The sequence below is a fragment of the Lynx canadensis genome, chromosome B2, assembly GCF_007474595.2.
Source record: "Lynx canadensis isolate LIC74 chromosome B2, mLynCan4.pri.v2, whole genome shotgun sequence".
In the NCBI taxonomy this organism is placed as follows: domain Eukaryota; kingdom Metazoa; phylum Chordata; class Mammalia; order Carnivora; family Felidae; genus Lynx; species Lynx canadensis.
The window spans coordinates 32,798,261-32,812,396 of NC_044307.1; the positions used below are offsets into that span (position 1 = coordinate 32,798,261).

A 14,136-nucleotide genomic window follows, 5' to 3' on the forward strand; every position below is an offset into this window, starting at 1 on the left:
GGGAGGGGCCTCTGCCTGAGTGGGGGTCCTTACCCCAGCGTGCTCAGGGTCGTGCAGGTCGCCGGAACGCTGGGGAGAAGATCAAGTACCGCTTGGTGGCTGTGCCCCATGGCAACGACATTGCCTCCCTCTTTGAGCTGGACCCCACCACCTTGCAGAAAACTGACTCCTTTGTGCCCAGGTGAGTAGGTGCCATGTGCCTGGGGGCTGATGGGAGTCTCCAGGCTGGGCCATCCTGTCTCTGAGCTCCCTGAATCCCACACTCCTCTGTCTTCCTGAGATCCTTTGGCCTCAGGACCTGCATGTCCCGTCCCTCTGGGGATGGAGCTCTGAGAGCTGTAGACAGCTAACCACCACTGAATGCTTGCTGTGTGCCTGGCCCTGGGCTCTGTGCATGTGGGTGCTGCCTCATGCAAGTTGCTTTATCAAAATGCCTTCTCTCCAGGGATCTTTATCAGCCACCTGCCCCCGTTGGTCTGCCTACTCAAGCTCAGGCTGCACGAGTTTGTCCAGGGCGCACTGGGTGGGGCCGGGGCTCCCCAATCTTTAAGTTCTTCCCCCAACCCTGAGATTCTGGGCCATAACATCAAGCAACTTCCCAGGTGTCCATCAGGCTTTAGTGTTTATTAGCTGTCTGACCTCAGGCAGCTTACTCCATCACTTTGCCCTGATTTCTTGATCTGTGAAGTGGGAATATCAAGTCTACCCATCAACAGGACTCATGGGAGAAGTAATTGAGTGGCTACAGGCCCCCACGATCCCTTAGCTGAAACTCTTGGGGCCAGGTGCATTTTGAGATTCAGATTGTTTTTCATTTCAGAAAGGTAATGATATTTCATAATCAGAGACAAGAGCGTTTCCGCTATGAAACACATGCGTCTTGACACTAAGTGGGATAAATAGTCTAAGTGGTTCCATTTGTCCAAATGAGTCTTGGTTCCAAGTTTACAAACAAGCCGGTTTTGGGGAGTGCGGGTGAGGCACGTGGGCCTCGGTAAGGGCAGCAGGGGGACTGGGGGCTGTTTGCTGGTCACTCTTCTCTGGCTTGGGCTCCTCGCCTGGAGGGGAGCAGTTCCCTGTCCCGTGGGTGTGGAGTCAGGTGGAGATGTGGAGCATCGGGGGTAGAGCAGACAGCCGGGACGCGATCCGAGGCCCCATCCCCGAGCCCTGACCCTGGCCCCGCCTGTAGGAACTCCTATGTCCGGCTGCGGCACCTCTGCACCAACACGTGGATCCAGAGCACCAACGTACCCATCGACATTGAGGAAGAGCGGCCCATTCGGCTCATGGTGCGAGGCGCCCGGGGCTGGGGGGCTGGGGCTGGGGCCTTAGCTCGTCCCTGGGTGCCCTGCTGACCCCTGTCCCTGCAGCTGGGCACCTGCCCCACCAAGGAGGACAAGGAAGCCTTTGCCATCGTGTCAGTTCCGGTGTCTGAGATCCGGGACCTGGACTTTGCCAACGATGCCAGCTCCATGCTGGCCAGTGCCGTGGAGAAACTCAGCGAGGGTTTCATCAGCCAGAATGACCGCAGGTGGGCTGCAGGGCGGGGCCATCGAGGTCTCCTGAGAGGCCTTGTCCTCCAAGGGTCTGCTTTTCATGGACGAAGGAGTCACAAAGCAGAAGCCGGGCAGGCGTGGCTGGGGTGGGGGAGACAGAGGTGGGGACTGGTTCCTGCAGGCCCTGGTGGACCCGGGCCCTTGCCTCACTGCTCGTGTACTGCCAGAACTAACCCTGATGATGGGTTGAAGCTCAGAGAGGTTAAGAGACTTGTCCATGGTCACACAGCTAATCAGTGGTGGGGCCAGGGCAGAAATGCGGAGCCCTTCACATCAAGCACCCTGCCTTGTGCCCAGTTGTTCCTTTCCAGACTGAAGTGTAATGAGATTCTTTGTCTTGGGGGCACTTTGGAATCCAGGGCGGGTGGGGCGAGGAATGTGTTTTGAGAGCCATTTTGAGAGCCGTGAAACTGGGGAGAGAAGTTGAAGGCTGATGATGGGCTCTGTGCTTTGGCCAGCAGGGTGGGCGGGTGACTCGATGAGAGCGTATTTCAGGCAGGGCTGGTTGCCCATGAAGGGCATGTGACGGGTGTGTCCCAGGGGTGTTTCCCAGGGTCGGTGCCTCACGCTTGTCATCCCTGGCGTCCCTTTGTGAAGGTTTGTCATCCAGCTGCTGGAGGACCTGGTGTTCTTCGTCAGCGATGTGCCCAACAATGGGCAGAATGTGCTGGACATCATGGTCACCAAGCCCAACCGGGAACGGCAGAAGCTGATGCGCGAGCAGAACATCCTCAAACAGGTGCCTGTGCACAGGTGTGGGGAATGGGGCGGACCCCGCCTGGGACCTACAGTGGCCTTGGGGACCGGGCCGGGTGTCCAGGACAGGAGCCATTCCCATCTGCAGTGGACCTTCTGTGTCTGCAGCTTCTCGTCACCCCTTTTCCAAAAATGAGTATTTGTTGAGCACTGACTGTATACCAGTGCCCTTGGCTCAGTTGATCTTCTCCACCTGGGGGAGGTAGTATTATTATCCCCATGTTACCCGTGAGGAGACTGAGGCATAGAGGGTGGAGTAACTTGACCGAGAGTTTGCAGCTAGGAAGCAGCAGGGCCAGGATTTGAACTCAGGATGTTGGGTCTAGAACTTGTGCTTTTTTTTTTTTTTTTTTAAGTAGGCTCCATGCCCAACATGGGGCTTGAACTCAGACCCCGAGATCAAGAGTCCCATGCTCTACTGATTGAGCCAGCCAGGTGCCCCCAGAACTTGTGCTTTAAAAATATTTTTTTCTCTGGGGCACCTGACTTACCCAGTGGAGCACACGACTCTTGATCTCGGGGTTGTGGGTTCGAGCCCCGTATTGGGTGTGGAGATTACTTTAAATATTCTTTCTAAATTTTTATTGTGAAAACGTTCAAATATGAGAAAGTACTGAAAGAATAGCGCAGTGAACACTACAACCACTGCCTGAATGCACTTGTTACCATTTTGCCGGTTTGGCTTCACGTAACCATGCATCTATACATCTGTCCCTCCACCCATGCGTTTCCAGACAGGGCGCACCTTACCCCTAAGTTTTCCAGTGTGCATCTCCTGGGATAAACACAATACTGTCATCACACCTAAGAAAATTGGTAATAGTGCCCAATCCATATCAAGTTTCCCTACTTTTCACCCAAAATGTTCTTTTAAAGGTTTTTTGTTGTTGTTGTTTCTTTTGAAGCAGGATCCAATGAAGGTTTTCTCATTCCATATGGTTGCATTTCTTTGGTTTCTGTTCTAGAACAGAACCCTCACCCAATCCCTGCCTTTAAAAATTTTTAAATTACATTAACATTGTTTTGATGAGGCAGGCTGTGTCCGCCCTCCACAATAACCACAAGCTCCTGGAGAAGCACATTACTGAGACCAGAGGTGGAGACCTCTGGCCACACCGGCCTGACCTGCCTTTTCTCTTAACCTCAGACCCCTGAGCTGTGGCAGCCCTGAGCTCTTTCCCCAGACGCTGAGCCTGGTCCAGGATCTGAGATGGGACTAGTCATGTGGGGATGGGTGGGCTTAGGCCAGCATTGGAATCTTGGCCAGGAGAAGGGGGTGAGAGCTGGAAGAGGGGCCATTGATGGGGGCTTGGAGGTCTCAGTCCAGCTTAAAATCAGCTTTGGGGTTCATGGTGGTGTGGCTTTGGGGCAGAGTGAGTTTGGGGCTGAGGGTTTCTGGGATAATGAGGGTTGCAGGCAGGTATAGGGGGATCCCTCCTCATTCTCTCTGCCCTTCCAGATCTTTGGCATTCTGAAGGCCCCTTTCCGTGACAAGGGGGGTGAGGGCCCCCTGGTGCGGCTGGAGGAGCTGTCAGACCAGAAGAACGCCCCCTACCAGCACATGTTCCGCCTCTGCTACCGGGTGCTGCGGCATTCCCAGGAGGATTACCGTAAGAACCAGGTGTGCTGCTCACCCTGGCCTGAGCCTTCCTGGCCCCGGGGGTCTCCCCATGCACCTGCTCACTGGCTTGCTCTCTTGCTCACTCCTGCTTTTGTTCGTTCAGCAAATATTTTCTGAGGCACGCACACGCTGCGTGACAGGCACCGTTTTAGGCCCCGGGGATACCGCAGGGAACCAGGCAACCCGGCCAGCTTCATGGGTGTGCAGAGAAGGACCTCGAGCTGGCTTTAATGCTCTGCGGTTTAATGCCATCTTGAAATTCTCAAATTTTGAAGAAGGGTCCTGCTATTTCGTTTTTGCACAGGGCCCCACAAATTATGTAGCTGGTCCTGCCCGATAATTTCCTCGCCTGCGGAGGCTTCACTCTGGTAGGGAGACAGGCTGGGAGCTGAACTAGATTACGTAAACCTACTCTTCTGCCCGGTGCCAGTTTCCTCTCCCAGACTGCCACCTTGCTAGGGTCGGGGTCCCCCGCCTGTGGGGGGGACCCCTGTCTCCAGGGCTAGGGCGGGGTGCTGGAGCAGAGCCGGGCTCCCCACGACTCAGCCTGTCTGTTCCCCAGGAGCACATCGCCAAGCAGTTCGGGATGATGCAGTCCCAGATCGGCTATGACATCCTGGCAGAAGACACCATCACTGCCCTCCTGCACAACAACCGCAAGCTCCTGGAGAAGCACATCACCAAGACCGAGGTGGAGACCTTCGTCAGCCTCGTACGGAAGAACAGGGAGCCCAGGTGAGGCCCGCCCCCCCCCCCCAACTGCACCTATGCCCTTCTCCTTCCCAGTCCTCTGGGGGCACAGAGTCCGCTGCGGCTGCTCATTACAAATAGTGAAAAACTATTGCCTCCATTGGTAAATTGCCACCTCTCTGAGGCCCTGGCCTCTGTAGCCCCTCTCTGGGACCCCTCCCAAATTTGGCCCAATCTAACAACAAGAGGGTCAATGCCTGGTATAGCAGAAGGTCCAAGACCCTTCTCTGGTGACAAAGTCGGTGCCCGTATTGAACCAGTTGTAAAATATTTTGAATATCACTCCTGTCCTTGTGCCTCCTTTACCCTGACCCCTTGGACCCCCAGCTACCCTCCCCCCCCTGCCCAGGGTGATCAGGGTGATGCCCATGACTGTCTCTCCTTGGGCAGCTGGGAGTCCATCGTGCCCATACCCCAAGCTTTGGGGTAGGAGCAGAAGCAGTAAACCGGTTTTAGGGAGCCGGTGCCATCCGCTGGGGAAGGAGGACATTGGGCTTTATCCCCACCAGGGACCAGCCTCTGAGCCCCCTGGCCCTCCTTGCTGTCACCACCCCAGGTTCCTGGACTACCTCTCTGACCTGTGTGTGTCCAACCACATCGCCATCCCTGTCACCCAAGAGCTCATCTGCAAATGTGTGCTGGACCCCAAGAACAGTGACATTCTCATCCAGACTGAGTGAGCCATTGCGCTGCCTCCTGCCCACATCCAGGGCTCCGCCTCGCCCTGCTCCTCAGCCGCCTTGGAGCCTGGGCCCCGTCCGCTAGAACTGACACCCTCGCGGTCTGCAGACATGTGCCCTTGCCTGCTGGGTGCCCAGCCCTGTGCTGGCGCTACGTGAGGAGGGAGGCCTAGGGGAATGAGCCGGATCCTTTGTCCTTGAGAAGGGCGTGGCCTGAGGAAGTTGTCTGAGCTGGCACTCAGCCAAGCTCCAGGAGGGGTCCGTGTGGCTGGGCATGCTCGGGGAGGGCTGTGGGCACAGAGTCCGGCCCCAGCCCCCTGCTCCCTGTGATGGGTGGCCCTGGTTTGCAGGCTGCGGCCGGTGAAGGAGATGGCCCAGTCCCACGAGTACCTGAGCATCGAGTACTCAGAGGAGGAGGTGTGGCTTACTTGGACCGACAAGAATAACGAGCACCACGAGAAGAGCGTGAGGCAGCTGGCCCAGGAGGCGCGGGCCGGCAATGCCCACGACGAGAACGTGCTCAGCTACTACAGGTGCGTCCGGGGCCAGCTCCTTCCCCTGCTTCGTGCCGTGCCACCTGTGCCCTTGGGCCTTCTCGGAAGGCCTTCAGCCAGTCTCTGCTTGGGGATGAGCCCCAGCAGCCTTGCAGCCTTCCTCAGGGAGGCCGAGTGAGGGCAACTGTGTAGCTAAAGAGCTGAGCACAGTGACTGGGCCTGAAAGAAACCCAAACCTGTCTCCAAACTTATTGATTTAGAAAATGAGATACTGGGTAACACGTATCAAATGCGGGCCATGTACCAGGCACTGTTCAAAGTGACCTGGCCACTCACTGATGCCCCACCGTAACCCTGTGACTATTGTCACCCTCGAAGTTGGAGCGACAGCACAGAGAGTTAAAGAACTTGCCCAAGCTCACACATCCTTAGTGGTGGGCCATCTGTCGCCAGGGCCCACGGCAGGTCACGCAGGGCTCTGAGCAGGAAGCCGAGGGTGTGCCGCCACCCTGGGGCAGAGCAGTGTCGCCTGCAGCCGCCATTTCTGTAGCTCTCACATCCCGGGCTCACACCCTGCACCCCCCGCTCTGCCCAGGCTGGTCGCCTTACTGCACTTCCTTCCCCTTCCTCTCCCGGCCCGTCACCCAGCCAGCCCTCTTCCCTGTGAAGACCTGGGCTGGCTGAGCCAGGAAGTGCTTTCCTCCTTTCTTCCTCAGCAAGGAGCGGGGAGAGTGCAAATACGCAAAACTCCAGGCTGTTTTCCCTTTCACCGTGCTCACTCAGAATTGTGTCCTTCCTATTATGTGGGCAGATGCCTGGTTTGACCTACGTCCCCTTGCCACTTTCCCAAGTTCTCAACCTGCTCAGGTCCAACTGCTAGTAGCCCTCGCTGGCCCCCACCTGCCGTGTCCTCACCCTCCGCCCTGCCCTCCCTGCAGGTACCAGCTGAAGCTCTTTGCCCGCATGTGCCTGGACCGCCAGTACCTGGCCATCGACGAGATCTCCCAGCAGCTGGGTGTTGACCTGATCTTCCTGTGTATGGCAGACGAAATGCTGCCCTTTGACCTACGCGCCTCCTTCTGCCACCTGATGCTGCACGTGCACGTGGACAGGGACCCCCAGGAGCTGGTCACACCTGTCAAGTTCGCCCGCCTCTGGACTGAGATCCCCACAGCCATCACCATCAAGGAGTGAGATGGGTAGGGGAGGGTGGGCCAGGCGAGCGAGGCTGGGGTGGGAGGATCTTACGGACCCTCATGCCTCACTGCCTCCGCCCCCCAGCTATGATTCCAACCTAAACGCCTCTCGAGACGACAAGAAGAACAAGTTTGCCAGCACTATGGACTTCGTGGAGGACTACCTCAACAATGTGGTCAGCGAGGCCGTGCCCTTTGCCAATGAGGAGAAGAACAAGCTCACTTTTGAGGTTGGCTGGGCAGGGGGGTGGGGGGGCTGGTGCTTGGCGGGGGCTCTGGCGGGGGGTTCCTCACTAGGCCTCAGTTGCCCCCTGGGGTGCGTTGGGGGCTCCATGACCCCCACCTTTCCTCAGTGCCCCAGCCAGTTCAGGGAGACTGCGTGGACCAGTGGGATTCCCCAAGTGGGAGGCTTCTCCCCTTGCTACCTGGGAGAGGGCTGGCTCCCCCTCGTCCACGCACCCCTTCAGCCCCACCTGGCTCATAGGTGCCTGTGGGGAGCTACCGCCCCACCTTCCTGCATTTCCGCTCTATCCCCACTGCCCCCCCCCCCCCCCCCCCGCCCCCGGCACAGTATTCTTCCTTGTAGGCCTCACTTCCTTATCAGCCCACTAGGGCACAAGGGTGGCTGTGTCCAGGCTCCCCGAGATCCTGCCTTTACCCAAGAACTTAGTCACACCCTCATTACACCTGCTCGGCCCTACCTTCCCGCCCTGGCCCCGCCCTTCACGAGGCCCCGCCCCACCCACCTCGGCCCCGCCCCACTCACCTCGGCCCCGCCTCCTCCTCCCGCAGGTGGTCAGCCTGGCGCACAATCTCATCTACTTCGGCTTCTACAGCTTCAGTGAGCTGCTGCGGCTCACTCGCACTCTGCTGGGCATCATCGACTGCGTGCAGGGGCCCCCGGCCATGCTACAGGCCTACGATGACTCAGGCGGTGAGGCTTTGTGGCCAGACCCCCACCCCTGGCATTCTCCATCTCCTCCTAGTGCCAGAAGTCCTCTGATCAACACCCTGTGCAGCCTGCCTCCTGGCCTCTGCTGGACCAGAGGGGCTCCTGTCCAGGCTCTGTGGAGACCCCGGGGCCTGGGGGCGTTGCCTTCCAAGGCATCTTGGTCTTGAGGGGAGATGATGAGGGAGGAAGGGAGACACACAGGCCCTGCCTGAGGGGCCCCCTGTCAGATGGGGAAGGTGGGGGAGAACAGCCCTGTCATCTATTATCAGATGGTCGCCTTTGCCCTGGCCATCCCTTCTTTGCCCAGATTTGGCTTAAAGCTCACCTCCCCCAGGAAGGCTTTCTGGGTTAGCCCTGCAGCTGACAGAGACAGAGTCAGACCGAGCGGTCCTGCTGTGCGCCCCCTGTGATCCCCGTGTGCTTCCCACTCCGCAGGCAAGAACGTGCGGCGGTCCATCCAGGGTGTGGGCCACATGATGTCCACCATGGTGCTAAGCCGAAAGCAGTCTGTCTTTGGCGCCCCCAGCCTGCCTGCTGGCTCTGGTGCCACTGAGCCACTGGACCGAAGCAAGTTTGAGGACAATGAAGACATTGTGGTGATGGAGACCAAGCTGAAGATCCTGGAAATCTTGCAGGTGGCTGGGCCAGAACAGTGGTGGGAGGTGTTGGGAATAGGGCAGGAGAGGGGAGCCTGGGACAGGAAGGTTGGTGGGGTGAACTCCCGCTCAGATTATAAGATCCAGTACTGGAGGGCTCCATAGTGATCGGCTGTGTAGCCCAGTGGTTCTCAAAGTGTGGTCCTTGGACCAGCAACCTCAGCCTCACCAGGGAACTCAGAAATGCATGTTCTCGGGCCCGCCCCAGACCTACGGATCAGAAGCCTCTGAGGCAGGCCCACGGTCTGTGCTGTGACAAGCCCCCCGGGTGATTCTGGTGTGCACCAAGGCCTAGCTCCGTCCCTCCATTGTACAGATGAGGAAAGGAAGAGGGGGGAGGGAACTTTCCCGCCATCACACAGAGATTCTGAAGCAGAGCTAGAGTCTTAAGAGCCATTTCTTGGTGAGGCAGATATAGTCTTTCCTGCTCTGAGTCTTGTCTGAGACCCCCTAGTAACACTTGGAGAAGGGGCTGGTACGATCCCAAGGAGTGGTTGCTTGCTTTTGCCTTACTGTCAGCAGAGGACGGGAAGGGTAATACAGTGACCTCCATGGGGACCCAGTCTGGGCAAGGTCTGGTCAGGGGAGTCAGAGGAGGGGAGTCAGAGGAGGGGGATTCTGATTCATCTAGGGGCTAAGGGCTTCCAGATCTGTGTTCTGGGGTATGGCCAGAAGCTCTCTGTGCCCCATAAGGATAGAGGCCAGTCAAGGGTGTCCTCAAACCTTGTGTCCTCACCCCTTGCCCCACAGTGGCCTCTCCTGCTCCCCCTCAGTCTTCAATTCTCCACCCGCCGGCCCCCCCCCCCCCCCAGCCCCAGGCAGAGCAAGATTGGAGGATGAGAGTCGGCCTCTGGGCCTGGGGAGCTTCCTTCTGTTTCCTGTCAGTATCTTGCCTGGGAAGGAGGGGCTGAGTGGGCTGGGACGGGGCAGGGGTGTCTCTGCCTAATTTGGAGAGGAGGTGTCATCCCTCATCACTGGGTCAAGAGTGGAGGAGAGGGCACCCTGGACCTCCCTGGGGAGAGGAGTCTTGATTTTTTAGGTTGTGATAATGCTGGAGCATCTGGAACGTCTATGCTGAGATACCCAAATGCTAGAGCTCATTCAGGGTACCACCTTCCCCCCACCCCCGGGGCACAACTGGCCTTCCGACCTCAGTCCAATCGCCACCCCGTCCCTCCCCACTTCTCCAGTTCATCCTCAATGTCCGCCTGGATTACCGCATCTCCTACCTGCTGTCTGTCTTCAAGAAGGAGTTTGTGGAGGTGTTTCCCATGCAGGACAGTGGGGCCGATGGCACAGCCCCGGCCTTCGACTCCACAAGTGAGCCCCCACCGCTGCCTTCCCCACCCCTCCCTTCCCCCGCCTTCAGACTGAGGCTATGTGACTCGCCCAGGGGTACACATCAGTGGGGTGGAGGATGAGGGAGACCTTGGGGCTGGATCCCCAGCCCTGCCTCTGTTTCCCAACCTGCAAAGGCCTTTCCTCCCTAGTATCTCATTTATTTGCCACGGTAAGAGGCAAAGGCAGAGATCATCCTCTCTATTTCCCAAATGGAGAAACTGAGGCCCATATAGAGGGGCGGGGACTTGCCTCAGGTCACAGCCAGTCAGAGGCTGAACCAGACCAGGACCCAGGTCTCCGGATGCCCAGCTCAGAACCCTGCTCACCCCTGCAGGGTGGTGGGGCTGCTCTGAGAAGGAGCATGCAGGTGGGGCTGCTACCCAACAAGTGCAGGGAACGAGGTGGTTTGGGGACCTGCCTGCTCCCTCCCCCTGTGATCCTCATCTTTCCTGGGCACGGACCGGCCACCTGCCCCCATCTGCCTACTCTTGCTCCCCACAGCTGCCAACATGAACCTGGATCGCATCGGGGAGCAGGCGGAGGCCATGTTTGGAGTAGGGTGAGGCCAGAGTTGACGTGGGGGGTTGTGTGAGGGGTTGGGTGGGTGATGCTGACAACGGTGTGAGAATCCCCCTCTTGGGGTCTCCAAGGCTGGGTTTCCCAGGGCTGGGGCTGGCCCCTCCTCCTGGGTCATACTCCCCGCAGCCCCTTGCCGGGCTCTGCGGCGGGGGTCTCCTTGGCTTTGTGTGTTTGCCCTGTCAGGCCTCCCCGGCCCCAGTGATATAGGGGCCGCTTGGACCTTAGTGTCATCTTGGTCATTCCCCTGCCCTCACCCAGGGCTGTTGTGCTCCTGTTTGTGCATTGGGATTTGGACCAGGTAGCTGGAGGGGAGCAGGGGGAGGTGGGGGGATAGCCCACTGTACAGAGGGCTGGAGGGGGAGGGCTCCTCCTGGGGGTTGGGGACTCCTAACCATTTCCACGCCACACTCTTGGGATCTAGCGAAGCCTTTGGACCCCTGCTCAGCATGGCATTTTTAAATTCATAAAATAAAGCACGTGAATTACAAAGGAAAGCAAGTGCTTTGAGATACAGCTATCAAAATATTGAAGAAAACAAATTAGACACGCCAGTTAGATATGGGCCTTTTTATTAACACATTAGATAACAAACTGGGCCAGGGCTATAATTAGTACCACGATTTCCAAGTGGCAATGAACGTACCTGGCATTTCGCGATTTCTGTAACACCCATAAGGTGATGTGAAAACATCTGTGATTTGTAGTGGTGACCGAATCACAGGTAGTGCTGATTTTTTTCTCACTGAAGGAAATGCTGCATCTTTAGTTAGAGGTTGGTAAAACCAAAGCCGTGGATTTTGCCCGCCCTCTGTCCACGGCCCCGGCCGATCTCTGCGAGTCCCTGGGGGGTGTCTGTGGGTCCCGTGTGAAGAGTCGCCGCTTCCGCTGCTTAATCAAAGGGAACCCGGGGATCATTCAGGGAGCTCAGGGCGGTGGCTGTTTACAAACTGGTGAGAAACCATCACTGCTTTCAGCAAGTATTGCACTGGGCGCTGCCTCTGCCGAGGGGGTGCGGGGAGCACGCTTTTCCCTTCGGCTGGCAGGGAGCTCACGGGCCACCTGTTCCCCTCGCCTGTGCTGCAGGAAGACAAGCAGCATGCTGGAGGTGGACGACGAGGGCGGCCGCATGTTCCTACGGGTGCTTATCCACCTCAGCATGCACGACTACGCGCCGCTGGTCTCGGGGGCCCTTCAGTTGCTCTTCAAGCATTTCAGCCAGCGCCAGGAGGCCATGCACACCTTCAAGCAGGTGCTGCTCCTGTCTGAGCCCCCTTGCCCTTGGGGAGGGGGAAGGAGGCCCAAAGGGGCTTCCCCGGGGGGGTGGCCAGAGGACCACCTGGCCCCGGCACCGAGCGGGCAGGTGCGCTGGCTGGGCGCTGGCCTGTGCTGGGCACCGGGGGGTTGACCGTGACGTAGATGCTCACAGCTCAGGGGAAGTTCAAGATGCTTCTCTGGGGTTCTTGGCCTTGCTGAGCTCCTTAAAGGTGAAGGCCAAGTCTTGGGCCATCTTTATTCCCTCTCAGCCTGACTCAAGGCCTGTCACTCTTTATGATGTGGATGGCACTTCATAGTTTAACAAACTACACCACGTGCACGTTTGCTAAGTGCTTCAAATCACGCCCGGCGTGCAGTCAGCCCTCACTAAGGTGACTGGTTGTGTCCTCGCCATGTCGTGTGGTCTTGACAGCTCCCTGGGAAACAGGACTGGCATTTAGCGAGGGTGTGCCAGACACTGAGCCTTGGCCTCATGTTAATGGAATTCTCGGGGCAGCCCTGGCAATGTGGTTACTACTCTCCTGTTTTTTTAGAGGGACATTGAGGCCCAGGAAGCTTTCCCTCCTTACCCACTGACCAGAGTGAGCGAAGTGGGAGCCGAGGTTCAGATCCCTCTTTCAGCCAGCATTCAGTGATGCCAGGATGCTTTGTCCTGCATTTGGGGTCCGAGTGACCAAGTGACAGGCCTTTGCAGCACAAGTCAATGAGTCGCTGAAGCCAGGTGATGGGGCAGCTCATGCCAAGGAGTGCAGGGAGGTCTTCGGCCATCAGGGAAGGCTTCCTGGAGGTGGTGGACTATGGCAGGGCCATACACATTGAATGGGAGCAGAGGCAGAATGGAGATGCCAGGACCAGAGGCCGGGGCATCAGGCACCGGGGTTCTTTGCGAGGCAGTGGACCTGGGGGCACCGGTCTCACCAGGCAAGCCTGCCTTCAACCTTCAGGTGCAGCTGCTGATCTCAGCTCAGGATGTGGAGAACTACAAGGTGATCAAGTCAGAGCTGGACCGGCTGCGGACCATGGTCGAGAAGTCGGAGCTGTGGGTCGACAAGAAGGGCAGCAGCAAGGGCGAGGAGGTGGAGGCAGGTGCTACCAAAGACAAGAAGGAGGTGAGTGAGGTCGTGGGGAGCTGGGGAGACAGGGCTTCCAGTGAGGGCGGGGCCTGGCTGACCCCCATTCCCTGTGTCCGCAGCGGCCCACAGACGAGGAGGGCTTTCTGCACCCACCTGGGGAGAAGAGCAGTGAGAACTACCAGATCGTCAAGGGCGTGAGTGGCTGGGGGCCCCGAGGACCCCCTGGAGGCTCTGGGGCCTGGCCTCTCCCGCCTCCCCACTCTGCCGGCCACCGGTCCTCAAGATTGACATCCTCTGGCTTTTCCTGTGCATTAAAAACAGCCCTGCCGAAGTCCAGATGGCATTATTTTAAAGCTGAAGGAATTTAATGAAATTCCATTTCACAGTCATATTGTTCTATTTACTTTTATGGGTGGGATTGGGTTTTTAGTGCTTCCCTGCCTCGTTGCAGTGATCTGACTCCGTGACCGCGGCCTCCTTCCCCCTTCCTGTCCCCAGCGTGAGCTGGGACTTGGCTGGGGTTGGCCGGGGACTCCGACCAGCCTGAGCGGGGCCCTGGGTGGAGGGGGAGCTTGAGGAGGAGGGGAGGGGCTCTGGGCTCACCTCCCACCCTCCCCAGATCCTGGAGCGGCTGAACAAGATGTGCGGTGTTGGGGAGCAGATGAGGAAGAAGCAGCAGAGGCTGCTCAAGAACATGGACGCCCACAAGGTCATGCTGGACCTGCTGCAGATCCCCTATGACAAGGTGACCTCTCATCCCCCGGGCAGCTTCACCCTGAACCCCAGTCTAACCCAAACCGCACCCTAACCCCTGATGCTAACCTAACTCTGACTCTTGACCCCGACCCCAGCTTCTGTTTCCCTCTCTGGCTTCATCCTGATAATCTCAGCTTCACTGTAACCTTTGGCCAGCCTCCCCTTGGTCCATGTGACCCCGGTCTCCCCTTGACCCATGATGTCAGCACAGGCTGACCCCTGACCCATGACCCCTCATACTGACCCCTGACTTGGATTCCACACCCTGGCCTCGCTCTGCCCTCCTACCCTGACCTGGTCCCTGACTCCAAATTGAGCCTCATTTCAACCTTTGACACCCACACCTCCCCTTGACCGACCTTGATCTTGATATGTCTCAAGCCTCACACTGACTCTTGAGCCTGACACCATCCCAGCGTTCACCTGACCCTGACCCCTCAGCCTTGCTTCC

The 14,136-nt window shown here is 58.0% G+C and overlaps 1 protein-coding gene across 6 annotated transcripts in view; it reads left to right on the forward strand.

Annotated features, from left to right (window-relative positions):
* The window catches only part of ITPR3 (inositol 1,4,5-trisphosphate receptor type 3), a 67,285-nt gene that overhangs the window by 34,782 nt on the left and 18,367 nt on the right, over positions 1-14,136 (forward strand). For 5 of the 6 annotated variants that reach the window (XR_003968802.1, XM_030315279.1, XM_030315278.1 and 2 more), the window contains exons 11-28: positions 39-181; positions 1,190-1,289; positions 1,371-1,531; positions 2,154-2,295; positions 3,772-3,933; positions 4,496-4,668; positions 5,240-5,359; positions 5,714-5,896; positions 6,796-7,047; positions 7,139-7,283; positions 7,846-7,987; positions 8,441-8,640; positions 9,852-9,981; positions 10,504-10,561; positions 11,665-11,830; positions 12,801-12,965; positions 13,049-13,123; positions 13,549-13,674. Coding sequence is in view for 5 of the 6 variants with exons in the window: in XM_030315279.1 (XP_030171139.1) it covers positions 39-181; positions 1,190-1,289; positions 1,371-1,531; positions 2,154-2,295; positions 3,772-3,933; positions 4,496-4,668; positions 5,240-5,359; positions 5,714-5,896; positions 6,796-7,047; positions 7,139-7,283; positions 7,846-7,987; positions 8,441-8,640; positions 9,852-9,981; positions 10,504-10,561; positions 11,665-11,830; positions 12,801-12,965; positions 13,049-13,123; positions 13,549-13,674 (2,643 nt within the window). In the remaining variant the exon portion in view is untranslated. The remainder of the gene's footprint in view (positions 1-38; positions 182-1,189; positions 1,290-1,370; positions 1,532-2,153; positions 2,296-3,771; positions 3,934-4,495; positions 4,669-5,239; positions 5,360-5,713; positions 5,897-6,795; positions 7,048-7,138; positions 7,284-7,845; positions 7,988-8,440; positions 8,641-9,851; positions 9,982-10,503; positions 10,562-11,664; positions 11,831-12,800; positions 12,966-13,048; positions 13,124-13,548; positions 13,675-14,136) is intronic. The other variant, XM_030315275.1, reaches the window with a different exon arrangement.